At 60.6% G+C, this 15,047-nt stretch overlaps 1 protein-coding gene across 1 annotated transcript; it reads left to right on the plus strand.

Moving 5' to 3' along the window:
* The first annotated feature begins 2,399 nt into the window (after nucleotides 1–2,399).
* On the plus strand, nucleotides 2,400–12,841 carry QSOX1 (quiescin sulfhydryl oxidase 1). The gene is made up of 12 exons (XM_041479115.1): nucleotides 2,400–2,694; nucleotides 4,857–4,957; nucleotides 6,277–6,325; nucleotides 6,504–6,606; nucleotides 7,393–7,483; nucleotides 7,713–7,858; nucleotides 8,272–8,409; nucleotides 8,535–8,664; nucleotides 10,422–10,544; nucleotides 10,654–10,798; nucleotides 11,034–11,213; nucleotides 11,571–12,841. Exons 1-12 carry the CDS (start codon nucleotides 2,427–2,429, stop codon nucleotides 12,302–12,304), a joined length of 2,208 nt encoding a protein of 735 aa, XP_041335049.1. The 5' UTR covers nucleotides 2,400–2,426; the 3' UTR covers nucleotides 12,305–12,841.
* Nucleotides 12,842–15,047: the final 2,206 nt, after the last annotated feature.

A 15,047-nucleotide genomic window follows, 5' to 3' on the forward strand; every position in this document is an offset into this window, starting at 1 on the left:
TGGGAGCCTAAAGCTGACCTTTTAGGGCTGGCTGGGGCTCAGCAGGTGGGCATCCAGCATCATCCAGCACCTGTGTCCTGGTTTTGCTACCTGCAGGTTCCATTGGCAGCCAGAGAGGACAAAAAGACAGAGAGCACTGGGAGGACGTTTCTAAAACCTCCCCAGACTTCTACTGTTCTTGACTGCTATTATTTCATCTTAGTTGCTTTCAAATCCAACTTAAAAAGAGTTGTTTCAAAGCCTCTGCTTCATCTTTGGCTTCCCGTGCCCTGTGTCAAGGTGTTCTGCAATGAAAATGTGTCTCTTCCCATTCTGAGGTGCAAGAAAAGCCTCATCTCCTGCTTTGCAGCACCATTCAAAGGAAAAAAAGGATTTTTGAGCAAGTCTGTGCCTGGAAAACTCCACACCCTGCTGCTGAAGGAGGCTGTTACCTGGGGAGCCTTGGGGATGGGACGTGCCAGCTGGGCAGTAGGGTGGTGGGTAGCAGCCCAGCTATTCCTGGGGCAGCAGGAAGCAGGAGCATCCCCACCCCAGGGCTCCGGGGGATGAGCAATGGCATGGCTCACCTCCAAAGGAGCCGGAGCCCCGGGCTCTGGGCTCTTGCCTCTGCACCTTGCTTTTGCATCTAAAAAAAGGATTCAAGGAATTTGGGCTGCCTGGGAGGAAGGGGTGAGCTGGATGGGGAGAATGCTGGCAATTATACAGGCACTGAGCACCTCTCCTTTGCCTTGATAACCTAATCAAGCTGATGAGCCCTTAAAATAAAGCTTTAACCTAGGGGGAAGATAACGGTGGTGATCTCCCTGAACATGGGGATTTTTGTGTTTTAATCACCAGCTGGATGAGGACAAGTCCTGGCAAAGTCTCTGTCAGTAGTGAGGTACCGCCTTTCAGAACAGCCCTGCACGGGCTAGGCTGTCTCTCTCTGCCTCCTGGTTAGACAATGAGGCATGATAATCCCTTAAGGACTTAATTACAGCTGACAGGGCTGCAGCAGGCCATCTTCAGCCCCATTCCCATCAGCCTGGACCCACAAAAGATGGGTGGGAGCAATCCCACGGGTCATGCCCACCATGCTCCATCCCCCCAGGACAGCCTGTGTCAGGGAGCCCTGTCGTTTCCTGGAGCTGTGCCCCGTGTGGAGCCCCTGCCCTCCACTGCCTCGGCGAGCCTGGGCTCTGGCAGGCTTGTTTTTCTAGCATGGCAAGTCCGCCTAAAATGCCTAGGTGGGGCCCAGCATGGATAATGGCCTTCCTGGGGACAGAGCCAGCAACAAGCCCTCAACAGCCATGGGCACCCCCATTGCCAGAGGTTCCCTGGCCTCAGGGGCTGGGGAGGGAGCGGAGAACTGGATTTTGGGGCTGTGTCCATCCTGGCAGTGGCTGGCTCTGCCCCGGGGCACTGAGCAACGGGCACCTTCCGTCTGGGTCTGGGAGCCGGTGACGTGTGTGTGTGCGTGAGCGAAGGCACGGCTTGGCCTGGCCGGGAGGGTGGAATCACAGAACCCTGGAATGGCCTGGGTAGGAAAGGATCTTTAAAAAACATCTAGTTCCATCATCCTGCCGACCCTTCCACTAGACCAGGTTGCTCCAAGTTCCATCCAGCCTGGCCCTGAACATTTCCAGGGATGGGGCATCCGCAGCTTCTCTAGGCAACCTGTGCCAGGGCTTCACCGCCCTTACAGGGAAGAGGGTTTTTTTTTCCTAATATCTAATCTAACTCTCAGTTTGAAGACATTCCATTGAGGGGGCCACTGGGGGTAGAAAGCTGCTTGTTTTAGATGTAGAGCTGGATTTTGCTGAGCATCCCTGGCAGGGCTGGGGAGAGGGCAGGGATGTCTGCAGGGTGCCCATTCCACAGGGTGTCCAGGTGGTGCCCAGTGACGCTGGCTGATGTCAGGGCATCTGACCAGGGCGCTGCCCCGGGGTGCCCAAGATGGTGACAACGTGTGTTTTGGGGCTGAATCAGCTGCCTTCGCCATCGCAGAATCACACATTCATTTAGGTTGGAAAAGACCTAATTCACCGAATCCAGCCTATGGCCCAACCCTGCCAACCAGACCGCGGCACTCAGTCTGCTCTTTCCTTAAACACCTCCAGGGACCATGACTCCTCCCCCTCCCTGGGCAGTCCTCCCTTTATCAGAATTGTATCATTTTATGCCATTTGTCCCCTCACGGAAGGGTAACACCGCCCCAAAGGGTGGAGGGGGGGGGCGAGGAGGGGAGCACCGGGCTCCTCCCCGTGATGTGAGGGGGCTGGCGGCCTACCGGGGCCGCTGACGGGGCGGTGCGTGGGCGTTCGTGCCGCTGCCGGTGCGGGGCTTCCCCGCGCTGGCCCCGCCCCGGCCCCGCCCCGGGGGCGGTGCTGCGGGCGGCTCCGGGCGCTAAAGGCGGCTCCGGGCGGTGCCGGCCGGCCTGGCGGGCGATGTGGCGGCGGCGGGCGCGGGCCGGGGGCCGCGGGGGCCCGGCGGCTCTCCCGCCGCTCCTGCTGCTTTTTCTGCTGCTCCGGGTGCCCGCGGCGCGGCCCGGCCGCCTCTACTCGGCCTCTGACCCCCTGGATCTGCTGGGGCCGGGGGCGGAGGGGCGGCTGCTGGGCTCCAGCAGCGCCTGGGCCGTCGAGTTCTTCGCCTCCTGGTGCGGGCACTGCATCCACTTCGCGCCCACATGGCGGGCCCTGGCCCACGACATCCGCGGTGAGTCCCCGGCCGCGCTGGCCCCCCTTCCCCTCATCCCCGCCTGCCCGCCCCATCGGCTCCGCGATCCCCCCGTGCCCTTGACCTTGTTACCCCCCAGCCCTTATCCCTGTCTGTGTCCTCTTCCGTCAGCACCCGGTGTCTCTGCGCCTGCACTCTCAAATTCCCCTGCACCTCTGTTCACCTCATCTGTGTTTATCTCAGCGCCCCTAAATCCTCCTCCCTGTGCCCCTGCGCAGAGGGTCCCGCTTTCCCCAAGACCGGGAGCATCCTGCAGTCCCTCCTGCGTCCTTGCCCCGTCGTCCTGCTCCTCTCCGCGCGCACTCTTAAATCCCTCCCTGCATCCCGGGCTCTGCATCCTCGTTCCCGTGAGCATCCCTACATCCTGCGTCCTTCCCACCGCCGTCCCCCAATCCGCTCTGCCCTGCCCTCTGTCAGCTCCCCAAGATCCCCCTGCGGCCAGCTCCAGCCTCCCTGGAACGTCAGCCTGGTGGAAGGCCCAGCTCCCTGCCGGTGTCCAGGTTTCTTCCCCCCCGATATCCAGGCCTGTCTTAGCAGCATTCTTGTACACCCTTTGGCAGGGAGAAGCTCAGGCTGAGCCTGCCCAGGCATGGGGGTCCCGCTGCCCCCCAGACTTTCCCTGAGCCCCGCTGCTCCCGGTGTCTGCAGGGATCGGGACGGCAGGTTGCTGGGCGCTGATCCCAGCTGGTTTGTTCCCGGCTTTGACCTTGATGCCCGGCCTGGCCGGTGCCAGCCCCGCCTGGGGACCCGCACACCCGCTGCTGGGCCCCTCGTCCTGCCGGGACTCATCCTGCCTCCCCCGGCACCGCGGGGTTCTCCCTGTTATTGCGCTAATTGATACAGCGCGCTGGCTGCCGCATGAGTCAGGGGCCGGCCGGGCATGCCGTCCCTCCGAGGGGATGCCGTCCTTCCCCGGGGATGCCGTCAGAGCTCCCCGACGGGCAGGATGTGAGGAATGGGGTGCGTGCCCGGGCCCCGCGGGGCAATGCCGGCTCTCCTGGCCGCTCTCCAAAAGAGGGCTCCCCCAGGGCTCCCTGCTGCGGAGGCCGAGCCTGGATGGTGTGCCCGTGGAGGCGGGGCGGGAAGGCCACCCCCGTGCTGCTCAGCATCCTCGCTGCCATTCCCACGGGTGGATTTTCGTAGGAGTGGGCTGGACGGGGAGGATGCTAGGGTGACCTGCGGACACCACGTGCAGATGAGTATAGGAACATGCCTGGCTCCCTGCAGCAGGGCTCGTCACCAGCCCTCCTGTGCCACGAGTGCCAGGGCAGTGGGAAGCAGCTCACCTGTCCCGTCACCTGAGACACGGGACAGTGTGTCCCTGCCCCCAGCATGCTCCTGCCTAGGTCAGCATGGGCTCCATCTGCGTGCCAGCGCCATGTCCCTCCCTGTCCCACTCTAAGGATAAGGCAGGGCATTCTCCTGCCTTAAAGGACAGCTTGTGTCCTTTACACTAAAAATAAGCCATTTCAGAGCTTTATTCTCCATTTTCCTGCTGGTTTTCAGAGGCTGCTGCTTAAAATGCCTCCATGTCCCCTTCTGTTCATGTGTTTTACCCCAGGGGCCTGCTGGTCTTCACTGGGGAGTCACAAATGGGGAGTGGATGCTCAGAACCTGGGCAGGCTCTGCTGCAGTGCCCTGGCCTGGCTGCTAGTTTTGGGTAGTTCCCTCTTGGTTATCAGCCCTTGGTCTGGGGTGAGACACACTGGAGCCTGTGTTCCTTGCTTTCCCCGAGCTGTGGCTAGCCATCCCTCCCCTTCTCCTGCTGTCCTCTTCCCGGGAGCTGGGGCAGAGGCTGGACAGGCAGAACCAGCCGGGCAGGCAGTGTTGGGTAGAGCTGCCTGTGCTCTGGCACTGGCAGAGCAGGGTGTGCAAAGCCGGCTCCCGCCTCACTAGGCTTTCCCTGTGTGCCTGCTGCCTGGAAAGTAGGGCACCACACACCAGTACAGAGCACAGCCCTGGCTGTTTGGCCTTGCAAGCCATCGGTCACTGTCCTGCGAGGGGCAAGCAGTGGTTTTGGGACAGGAGGATCTCTGCCGCTGGAGATCCCTCCTGTCTCTGCTAGCACTCATGGGGAGGAGGGCGGTTTTTGGGGCCGTGGGGGTGCTGAGCTGTGCTGACCTGATCCTCTGTCCCTGCAGAGTGGAGGCCTGCAGTGATCCTGGCAGCCATCGACTGTGCCGATGAGGACAACCAGCAGGTGTGCTCCGATTTCGGGATAACCGGCTTCCCCACCATGAAGGTGAGACTGTGTGTGCTGGGTACTGGCTGGATTTCACTGTGCTTTGCCTTCTGGCCTGTCCCTCTCTTGCTCAATCAGATAGACAGGGGTATTGCACCAAAATACTCCCCCTGGGGCTTTGCAGGCTGAAGCTGTTTCACCCTTCCCCAAAACAGTGCTGTGTCCTGGCTGCAGCCAGTGCAACTGCTGAGTGATGGAGCAACAAGGAAGGGGGAAAGCCAAAATGGTGTTTTGTGGCAAAACACAGGGGCTGGATGACTGCTAGGACGAGGGAGACTCTGAATCCTGAGTTGGAAACACTTAGGAAAGACTGCTTGAGGGCAGAGAGAAGTTGCAGGCACAGGTTTTGGAGGAGGGCACAGGGATGCTGCTGGAGGTTGAAACTCCTGGGAGCCTCCTGTGCTGGCTGGCAAGGAGCCACCCTTCCTCCTGGGCCTGTGCCCAGCCCTTTAGCTGTGTCAACACAGCTTCTGCAGAGCTTCCCACTGCAAAAACGGAGCCTTGCTCCAGCACAAGCAGTGATGCCAAAGCACTCCAGGTGCCACAATCACCAGTTAAAACCAGGTTTGCCTTGAGATGGAATAGGCAGGGATGAGGGTTTTGTCAGACATGCCTTTAGTCTCAGCTTACAGGCTCAGCTCCAGGTGGGGTCAGATTTGGGGTTTTTCAGGCAGGTTGGCTTGGCCCCAGCCCTGTCCTGGGGTCTCACTGAGTGCCCCCTGCCCTGGGACACTGAGGGAAGCGTCTCCTGGGGCAGGGACATTGTGTTAATGTGGCCGTGCCAAGATGTCACTTGTTTCACATCCTGTGTCCCTACCAAGCACCTTTTGCAAACATTCCCAGCTCCCAGCCCAGCCTGCAAAGCAAACACCTGGCTGATGCAAGCTGCTGTTGCTGCTCTGGCTCTGCCCTGGGTACTGGAGCCACTGTGGGAGGCCAGGAATGGGAAAACCCCCTTTTTCCTACTTTGTCAGAGCTCTGGAGCGGGGAGACTGGTTTGCAGGACTGGGAAGGTTCCAGCTGCCTCCCTGGGACCCCTGGAGACACCTGCTTCCCTGCCTGCCAGTGCTCAGCCCTTGGCTGGACATGGCTCCCAGCCCATACCTGCATCCTTCCCCTCTGGGGATGCCCCAAAAGTGGGGGTGTGGCTGGGAGCTGTCTCTGTGCTGGCTGATGTCAGTTAGCATGCTGCAGTGTTGTGGGGAAACTGAGTCAGAGCTGGTCTACAGGGAGCCTCAGCCTGCTGGCTTGCACTGCCTCCTGTCCCACTCCTAACACTCACTCCAGTTTCCCCTTGTGTTTTTTTTTTTCCCTTTCAGTTCTTCAGAGCTTTTAGCAAGAAGCCAGAGGATGGAATAAGGATTACCAGTGAGTATTCAGAACCATGGGGTTTTCTGCCCTGGGTGTGAATGGCCCTGCTGCCCACACCTCCCATACACTGCAATATCAGGGAGCTGTGGGGGGCAGCTCCAAGCAGCTTCCCTGGGTTCAAACCCTGGGATTGGCTTCCCCAGGGCTGACCCCTTGGTGTCCTGTCCCTCTGCAGATCCCAGTGCCACTGTCGAGGACCTGCGCCACGCCATCATCACCAACCTTGAGCAGAGCCAGGATGCCTGGCCACCCGCCTGTCCTCCGCTGGAGCCAGCAAGGTAGGGGCAGCAGGGGGCCAGGATGGCCTCTGTCCCATGGGGAACAGGTTTCTGGGGAAATCCTGAACCCATAATGAGCAAGGAGTAGCTACTGCATCACCCACGTCCCAGGGAAACACAGATGACCTGGCCAGGGTAGAGCTGTGTCCATGGCCCAGACGAGATGGGCCACATTGTCACATCTCCTAACGAACCTACTCATCAGCCTTACTTGGAGCAAGCAATTCCTTGGCCCCAAGATCTTTGGGACATGGCAGTGTCATACCATGCTGAGTGAGACTGTGTTAGAAGCTCTTTCCTGCCCTGAAAAACGGTTTTTTCGATTCTCTACAATTTTGTTGGTATCTGAGTTGTCCTTGCTGGATGCAGGCAGTTGCTGCATTGTCCTGAGAAGAAGCCTTTGGATTTCCCAGAGCAATGGTCGAGCCAGGCACATGCCTCAGGTACTCTGGTACCTCTGTGTCTTGGACAAAAATACCCCAGCCCTGGTTCAAGTTCATTGCTGTTTTTTACTCTGGGCGAGTGTGCAGCTCCCTCCTGCCCTGCCCTGTGCTTTGTTTTCTACCTCCTTGGCCAAGCCCAGTGGGTTTTCTCAAAGCCTGTGAACCAGAGCAGAAAACTAGGCTGGAAACTTCAGCAGGAGGAGTTGCCTGCTCATTGGGGCTGATCCTGCACCAGCATTCCCTGCCAAATCCCAGCAGGCAAGGCTGGAGCTCCGTGTGAGGGGGAGGGCAGAGCATCCTGCTGATGCCGAGGCACCTGCTGCCGTCCTCCTGTCTCTTGCAGCGCCGAGGAGGTTCGCACCTTCTTCCAGAGGAACAAGGACCAGTACTTGGCACTCATCTTTGAGAAGAGCAACTCCTTTGTGGGCAGAGAGGTGGGTACAGCTGCATTTATCCCCCACTCCTCTTGGAGCCTCTGTCCCTGCTGCCTGATAACTCTTGGGTGCCTGTGGCAGGGCAGCTCTCTCCAGGAAGCACCCCTGCCCAGCTTGCACACAGCTTAGCCAGTGCCAGATGTTACACAGGGCACTGAACAGCTCTGCTGCCTCCCTGGTGGGGCTGGGGAATCCCTCTGCCCCCCTCATCTGACCCTGGGGCTTGCAGGTGGCCCTGGACATGCTGCAGTATGAGAACATTGCGGTGAGGAGGGTGCTGAGCAGCGAGGAGGAGCTCGTGCAGAAATTTGGTGTCACCTCCTTCCCCTCTGGATACCTGCTGCTCCGCAATGGCTCCTTCTCCCGCCTGCCTGTGTGAGTGTGGGGCACGGCGGGATGGCTCTGGGGATGCTGCTGGGGTGCCAGCCTTGTGCCCCATCTCTCTGTGCTCTTTTGTACTTGTGGGAAGGTGCATTAGGAGAGACTGGCTGAGTAGGGGAGGCTGGTGGGAGGTTGCTGATGGGCACTGAACTGCACTGCCAGCTCTGGAGCTGGGAGAAGGGAAAATCATTGTGACTGAGCCATTCCCTTCCCACATCTGCCTGGAGGTGGGATATGGCTACCTGGGGCTCAGCTCCGCTCTAGGATGTAAGTCTACCCACAGCTGAGGCAGGTGGAGAGTATGGAGTGCCCCAAGCTCCCTCCCCAGGCCTGAGCTACCCACTTGGCTAAGCCTTCATCTCCTTGGCTTCCTTCCTTGGGGACTTAGGGCTTCTCCTTCCTGGCAGGCACATAGAGGCGCGCTCCTTCTACACCTACTACCTGCGCACGCTCACGGGCATCACCCGCGGCTCCTACAAGCTGAACGCCACGGCCAGCAGCCTCAGCGACAGCGACCGCGTGTCACATCCCCTGCGAGCCGACCGGTCAGACCCCTCCCCTGCTGGGCAAACCGGGGCCGGGCGGGCCAGGGGCTGGGGCCTGGGAAAAGCCCTGGGGTGAGGACTAGCTCCGTGGCTGATGGAGCCTCTTGTTGCACTGCCCTCCCCAGCTCCAAGCTGTACATGGCCGACCTGGAGTCTGCACTGCACTACTCGCTGCGGGTGGAGGCTGCCCGTCCCTCCTCGCTGTCGGGAGCACAGCTGGCCGCCTTCAGGTGCTACGTGGGCACGCTGGTGAAGGTGAGGAGCTCTGGGTGTTCGGGGAGGAACTGCCTGTGCCTCCGTTTGTATGTTTAGGAAATGCAAACAGCCAGCGTGTCCCAGCACTCACGGGTAGTGAAGCGTGGCTGTCTGCTGTGGGCCCTGTGTCCTGGTGCTCAGTGTATCCCATGGCAATCCCATCCATGTGGATCTCCAGAGTCCCAGTGCGAGCTAAGAGGGGGTGCTGGAGTGTTTCAAACAAGATGTGTGTTGCCAGCTTTGGTGGCAGTGGGAGCATCACTTGTAGGAGGTGTTGAGGCAGGAGGTCTTTTGAGAAGGGAGGCTGTCACCTGCTGGGGTGTCACAGGGGTTTGTCACTCTGATCTGGATGCTCAGCTCAAGGAGCCAGTCTCTGCAGGCTCCTTTGATAGTAGTCCAGGAAAGGAACTCCCACTCTGAGTCAGGCTCCAGACAAGTCTAATTTAAGGTCTCCTTTTTTCTTCTATGTTGGGCCTGGCACAGCTGAAGTGACTGAGAGCTCTGAGCCAGCACAAGCAGGGCAGTTTAATTTCCTGCTGTGATGGAGTCCTGCTGCATTTGGCTGCTTCCTCCACTGGGCCTGCAGGAGCCCTGTCTCCATCCCAATCCCTGTTACAGCCATGCCCTCCTTCTTTGCTCCCTCCTTTGTCATCCAGGGTCTCATGCTCAGTTTGGACCTTGCATGGCCCTCACTGATGTGCAAGACACCCCCTGCTCCCACCCCCATCTGCTCTCCCCCAGGAAAAAGCTCCAGACGCATGCCTTAAGTCCTCAAAACTTAGGCTCCTCTGCCAACTTCCAACCATTGCCCTCACTCTTTCTCCCTTCAATGTGAACTACAGAAATAGGGAAATAAATCCCCATGACACCAACTCCATGCCCATGGGTGTAAGTGTGCTGGGGTGCTGGGAAGCAGCAATGGTTTTATTTTATCCATTTTTAATTCTTCCTGCAAAGCTGTCCCTCGATGAGCTGTGGCAGTGGGTGGTGGGTGCTGGTGCTTCCCCGGGGACGCTGAGCCAGCGCTGCCATTGCCCTGCTCATCCACAGGACGGAGCAGCATCCCCAGGATTGCAGCCCAGGGCTCAGCCTGGGGGAGCTCAGCCAGCAGGTCCCAGCTTTAACTCTTGCACTCCCAAGAGGTATTAAAGGCAAGGAGAGGGAGAAAAGTCCTAATGGGGGGAAAAGTGGTTCCTGGAGGCAGGGAATCACACAGCAAAGCCTTCTGTCCGAGGAGTCAGGGGACATGCTGTGTTTGCAGCACAACTGTCAGGTCACAGATAATTCCCCTGCAAATTTGTGTCTTTTCATGTGGTTCCCCACAAGCCTGGGAGGAAGAGCAGCTCAGACTCAGCAAACTCCTCCTTCTTTTCACTTCTCCTGTGTGCTGGTGTCCCCTCCTCCCCACAGGTCTGTCTGTCTGTCTGTCTGGTGGTGGCCTAGGCTGCCAGGCTGCTCCTCTCCCAGGAGTGGTTTTAAAGTGCAGCTGCTAATCGGCTTTGCCAGACTTACGGACAGAGTGGCTTTTTGCCTCCCACAGTTGGGGCTTGGAGCCTGAACACGCACACAGGGGACTTGCCACCCGGGGTGGGGGGACAAGCTGCAGCCCCCAGCCCCTCAGAGATAGGCACCAAAACCTTGCCAGGACCCTGCTGCTCTCCAGCAGAGAGGATGCTGGTGCTGCCCAGTGCCTGTGGGCTGCCCTGTTGCTCCCAGGATGAAATCTGTGTTTTCTCACCCCTCTCCCCTCTCTGCAGTACTTCCCAGGGCGCCCCTGCGTGCAGACCTACCTGCAGACCCTGGATGCCTGGCTGAGGAACTGGACAGAGCCCGAGCTGCCCCGCACAGTTTTGAAGGAGGCCATGAAGAATAAGAGAGATGTAAGATGCCCATGGGGACCCCCAGCCCCTGCTCTCCTTACCCCTGCCCCTTGCCCCCCAGCTGGCACTGCCTGCCAGCCCCATCACACCATGTCCATCTGTCCACCAGGCCTCCCAGCCCTCGGTGCTCCCCACCAACGTGACCTGGGTGGGCTGCCAGGGCAGTGAACGCCACTTCCGTGGCTACCCCTGTGGGCTCTGGACCATCTTCCACCTGCTGACTGTCCAGGCTGCCCAGAACGGCCCTGACAAAGGTACTGGTGTCCCTGGGGGCATCAGGGGCTCAGGGAGGGAGTGTCCAGCTGAGCTCTGGCATGGGTAGGGATGCTGCATGTAGACAAAGGCTTGTTTCCCCCCACTTCATCTCCTCCGGGGCAGTTTCCGTGGGGAGATGAGACAGAGTTGGGGTGTGGGATTGCTGCCTCAGCCATGGGACTGTGGTGGTGGCACAGGGGGGTCCAGACTCACCCCCTGCTCTGCCTCCCCCAGAGTTACCCCTGGAGGTGCTGAGCACCATGCGCTGCTACGTCCGGCACTTCTTCGGCTGCCAGGAGTGTGCCGAGCACTTCGAGGCCATGGCAGCCAAGTCCATGGACAGGGTGGCCAGCAGGGAGGAGGCCATCCTCTGGCTCTGGTCACACCACAACGAGGTCAACGCTCGCCTGGCGGGTAAGGGGGGCTGCCACCAGGGGAGGTGAGGTGGAGGAACATCCCTCCTCCTGGATGGGTCTGGCACATGGCTGCAGGGTGTAGCAGTGGGGACATCCTGTTGTTATTGTCCCCCGTCCCAGGGGACAGCAGCTGGTCATGCAGCATATCAGACTGGACTGGAGATACAGTTGGATCTTATATGCTCCTTACAGGGAGCTTCCCAAAGCTGCTGTTTGCCCTTGGAGGACCCCTCCTCCCGAGGAGGCTCCTCCAAATGTCCCCATCCCCAGCTGCTGGATTCTCCGGGGTGTTGATACAGGGGGAGGGTGCATCACATGTCCCCTCTAACCCCCTCGCTGGCTCCGGTCCCTGCAGGAGGTGACACGGAGGACCCCAAGTTCCCCAAGCTGCAGTGGCCTCCGCCGGACTTGTGTCCCCAGTGCCACAAGGAGGAGCGGGGGGTCCATGCCTGGGAGGAGCCGGCCGTGGTCACGTTCCTCAAGGCACACTTCTCCCCGGCCAACATCTACATGGACTATACCGAGCCCGACCCCATCCCCGTGGCCAGGGAAGGGACCAGCGCCAGGCTGGGCACGGAGGGCCCGCGGGAGGAGAGGGGCAGAGGAGAAGAGGAGGAAAGGGAGACGGAGGGAGAGGCGAGAGTGCCGGGGCACCCAGGCTCCCCCGAGCCGCGGCGCCCCAGCATCGTGCGGCTGAACCCCAAGCTGCGGGAGGGGGGCGAGGACATCGTGGACCTGGATTCCTTCAGCGAGCAGCACTTCAAGAGCCAGGCGCTGCGAGCGGCCGCGGGCCGGCGCCGCCGCATCAGCAAGCGGGACACCATGGCCCTGCCCCGCCATGCCGCGGCGGGCAGGGAGCGCCGCCGAGCCCCCGGCCTCCTGCTCCGCGACCAGGAGGAGGAGGAGGCTGGGGAAGGCCTGCGGAGGAGCCCCTGGCTGCGGGTGCTTGGATTGGGCTTCTCCCGCCTGGACATCAGCCTGTGCGTGGCCCTCTACTTCCTCTCCTCCATGTGCCTCCTGGGCATGTACACCTTCTTCCGCCTCCGCACCCGCGCCCGGAAAGGCCGCCCTGGCTTCCCCGTGGCCTGAGAGGGGCTGGGGGGCCCGGGGGGCTTCCTAGGGTGGGTGAGCTGCTGAGACAGCGTTTGGGTAGGGGGTCTGGTACGGCCCCCTCAGGAGCTGTCCTGCTCAAGGCAGTTGCCTCACCCGGGGTAAGGGGTGGAAGGCTCTTTTTGGGAGGAAGGAGGCGTCAGAGCATCCCCCTTTCGAGTCATAGTGCCATGTTTTTGGGCGTGTGGGAGCTGGGACATGAACGGAGGTTTGTGTTTTGGCACCCGGCTGCCCTCAGACGCTCCCTGGCACCGGGCTGGTTTCAAATGGGAAGCCCAGTCCTGTGCTGGAGAGCAGCCCGTTGGGGTCCAACCACTAGTGGGGCCAGGAGGGTGCAGGTTTAGCCCCCCAAAAAGGGGACACTGCTGGGTGGTGGGGCAGCACTCATGGGTTTAGATGCATTTTGTGTCCCTTCTCTTTGAGATGTGGCCCAGGGCCTCCCCATGTTTCCTCGCCCCCTCCCCACGCTGTTGTTCGTTCTCTGCTTGTCTTAGTGGAATAAATTATTTTTGCCGATGCCTGCCCTGCCCTGCTGTGTCAGCTGGTCCCTGCCACGTGGGCGTGCTGGACTACCCCGCCCCATTCCTGATGCCCCTGCTCCTGCCTCCACCCCACGCCGGGAAGAGCACTTGGTTTAAAAATCCTTTCAATATTTTTCATTACTATTGTATGTTTTCTGCTGCCTTTTGCTTGGGGATGTTGCACCTCGGGGCCTCTGCCCCTTGTACATCCCCAGGGCTGGGATAGCTCCTGGTTCCTCCTCAAGCAGGGGCAGGCAGAGGAAGTATGTGGGGGCCAGGAAGCTGCCGAAAAAAGTTGGCACGAGCTGTGGAGCTGCAGTTCTGTGCTGCCCACACCCACGGTCCGGAGCAGGGAGACACAGGGCAGCATCCCTGGGGACCAGGACTTCCGTGGGTGTGGGCCCCCTGCGCCTGTCCCCGATTCTCTCTGCCCTTTTATCCTTGTTAGGAATCATTAAGGAAAATGGTTGTTTTCCAGAGCCAGGGCCGGGGCCATCTGCTCTCCCAGCGCTGTCTAAATCCCCCTGTAACAAATTCATTGGGATTACGCTGCCCTCCCCTAATCCTGGCCCATCCCCCCGCGTGGGGGATTTAAAAGGATTAGAGCCCGGCCGATAATAAACTTTATTAAGGGGGAGGGGGGGTGTCAATCCGATTTGGAGCCTTTTTCTTGATATCTTCACTTTGCCCAGGTGGGAGGCGAGGGCTGGCGGGATGGGGAGGAGGGCGCCCAGCTCCGCCGCTGCCCTGGCTCCGGGAGCTCAGGCTCCTCCAGCCCTTCCTCCCTCACCTGCCCGTGAAATAAATCGTCTCCCTCCATCTTTCCTTTAGCGCTTGTCCCTGGTCACGCCTCTAGGCGTTGTGGGGCTGGCACCCCTGTCCTGCCAGCTCTGTCCTGCATCCCTGTCCTGCCAGCTCTGCCCCCTCGGCCTTGGCCGTGTCCCTTGAGCGGGCGCTCAGCGGGCTCGTCCCGGCACGGAGCGGGGCTGGCTCCCCCGGGCCGGGAGCCGGCCCTGCCCACCGCCGGGTGATGGATGGGGAGGGTCTCGGCGTTGCAGCCCTGCTGCCTCCTTCTCCTTGATTTCCCTGGGGGGTTCACCCCCAACATCAATAACCCCCCCACCCCCGCCAGCTGCTGCCCTGTGTGGGACCGAGGGATTGCAGCGTGGGGGTGCCCGTGGTCACCTCAGCCCCAAAATGCCGCAGTGGGGCGGGCAGGGGGTGCAGCAGGTGGAGGGAGCGGGATTAGGGCCGGGGAGGTGGGCGCTGCCGGAAGGGGGTTAGCGGGATGCCCAGATTAGCATCCCCGCCAGGCCCGCAGCCTAAAGCTGCTGTGCGCGCAGGAAAAAGAGAGTCTAGTAAATAGACTTTCCGTAATCCTGTTTGGTGGAGTCCCAATCCTCCCGGCTCTCCCGACCTGCGGCACTGGGGTGTCCCCCTCCAACAGCGGGGAGCCCCAGTGCAGGGCACAACGGGGCTGCTGCAAGGCTCGGTGTGTCCCCCACGCTGTGTCCCCCTCTCGGGATGACTTGGGGACAGGTCCCCCCTCAGCCCTGCACGGCGGGAGCTGCAAACTGCTGTGGCCACACTCACAGGTGGCACAGGCTGTCCTGGGGACGCAGCCCCAGCCCCCGAGGTGCCCTCCCCGATGGGGTCACCCCTTCCTGGCCCTGGGGCTAATTACCCAAATGGCCGCAGGCTGCCGCAGGGCGGCCGCTATTCCCTAATACAATTTACCCTCAAGTGCAATTTAATTTTCCGCGAGGCCGGTGGCCAGCCCCCCGCACACCCAGGCACCTTCCCACCCCTTCAGCGCTCGCTCCTTCCAGCCTTGCCCGTCTTCCCTTTCCCTCCTCGGCGCAGGGAAGAGCCTTTCTCCACCGGCATCCCCTCTCCACGCGCGCTGCAGCCATAAAATCACCGGGGGTTCGCTGAGCGCCGATTAATTTTCAATTACAATTAGCAACGCCCCTGCCTGCGAGGGGAGAGGCTTTCCCTGGTTGCTGGTGAGTACCCGGCTCTCGATGTTCTTGTCCTGCAATAGGGATGGAAGCGGGAGGGGGTAATTCTTGGGATAATTCTTCGGGCTCGGGGTGCTACGGCCGATGCTGCCCAGAGGGGAGGTGGCTTCATGCCAAGAGGTGGCTGTGGCGGCTTTGGACTCTAAGGGATGTCCCCACCTTGTTCTGGAGGAGCTGGTT

The sequence above is a fragment of the Pyrgilauda ruficollis genome, unplaced genomic scaffold (genome assembly GCF_017590135.1).
Source record: "Pyrgilauda ruficollis isolate IOZ18807 unplaced genomic scaffold, ASM1759013v1 scaffold47, whole genome shotgun sequence".
NCBI lineage: Eukaryota > Metazoa > Chordata > Aves > Passeriformes > Passeridae > Pyrgilauda > Pyrgilauda ruficollis.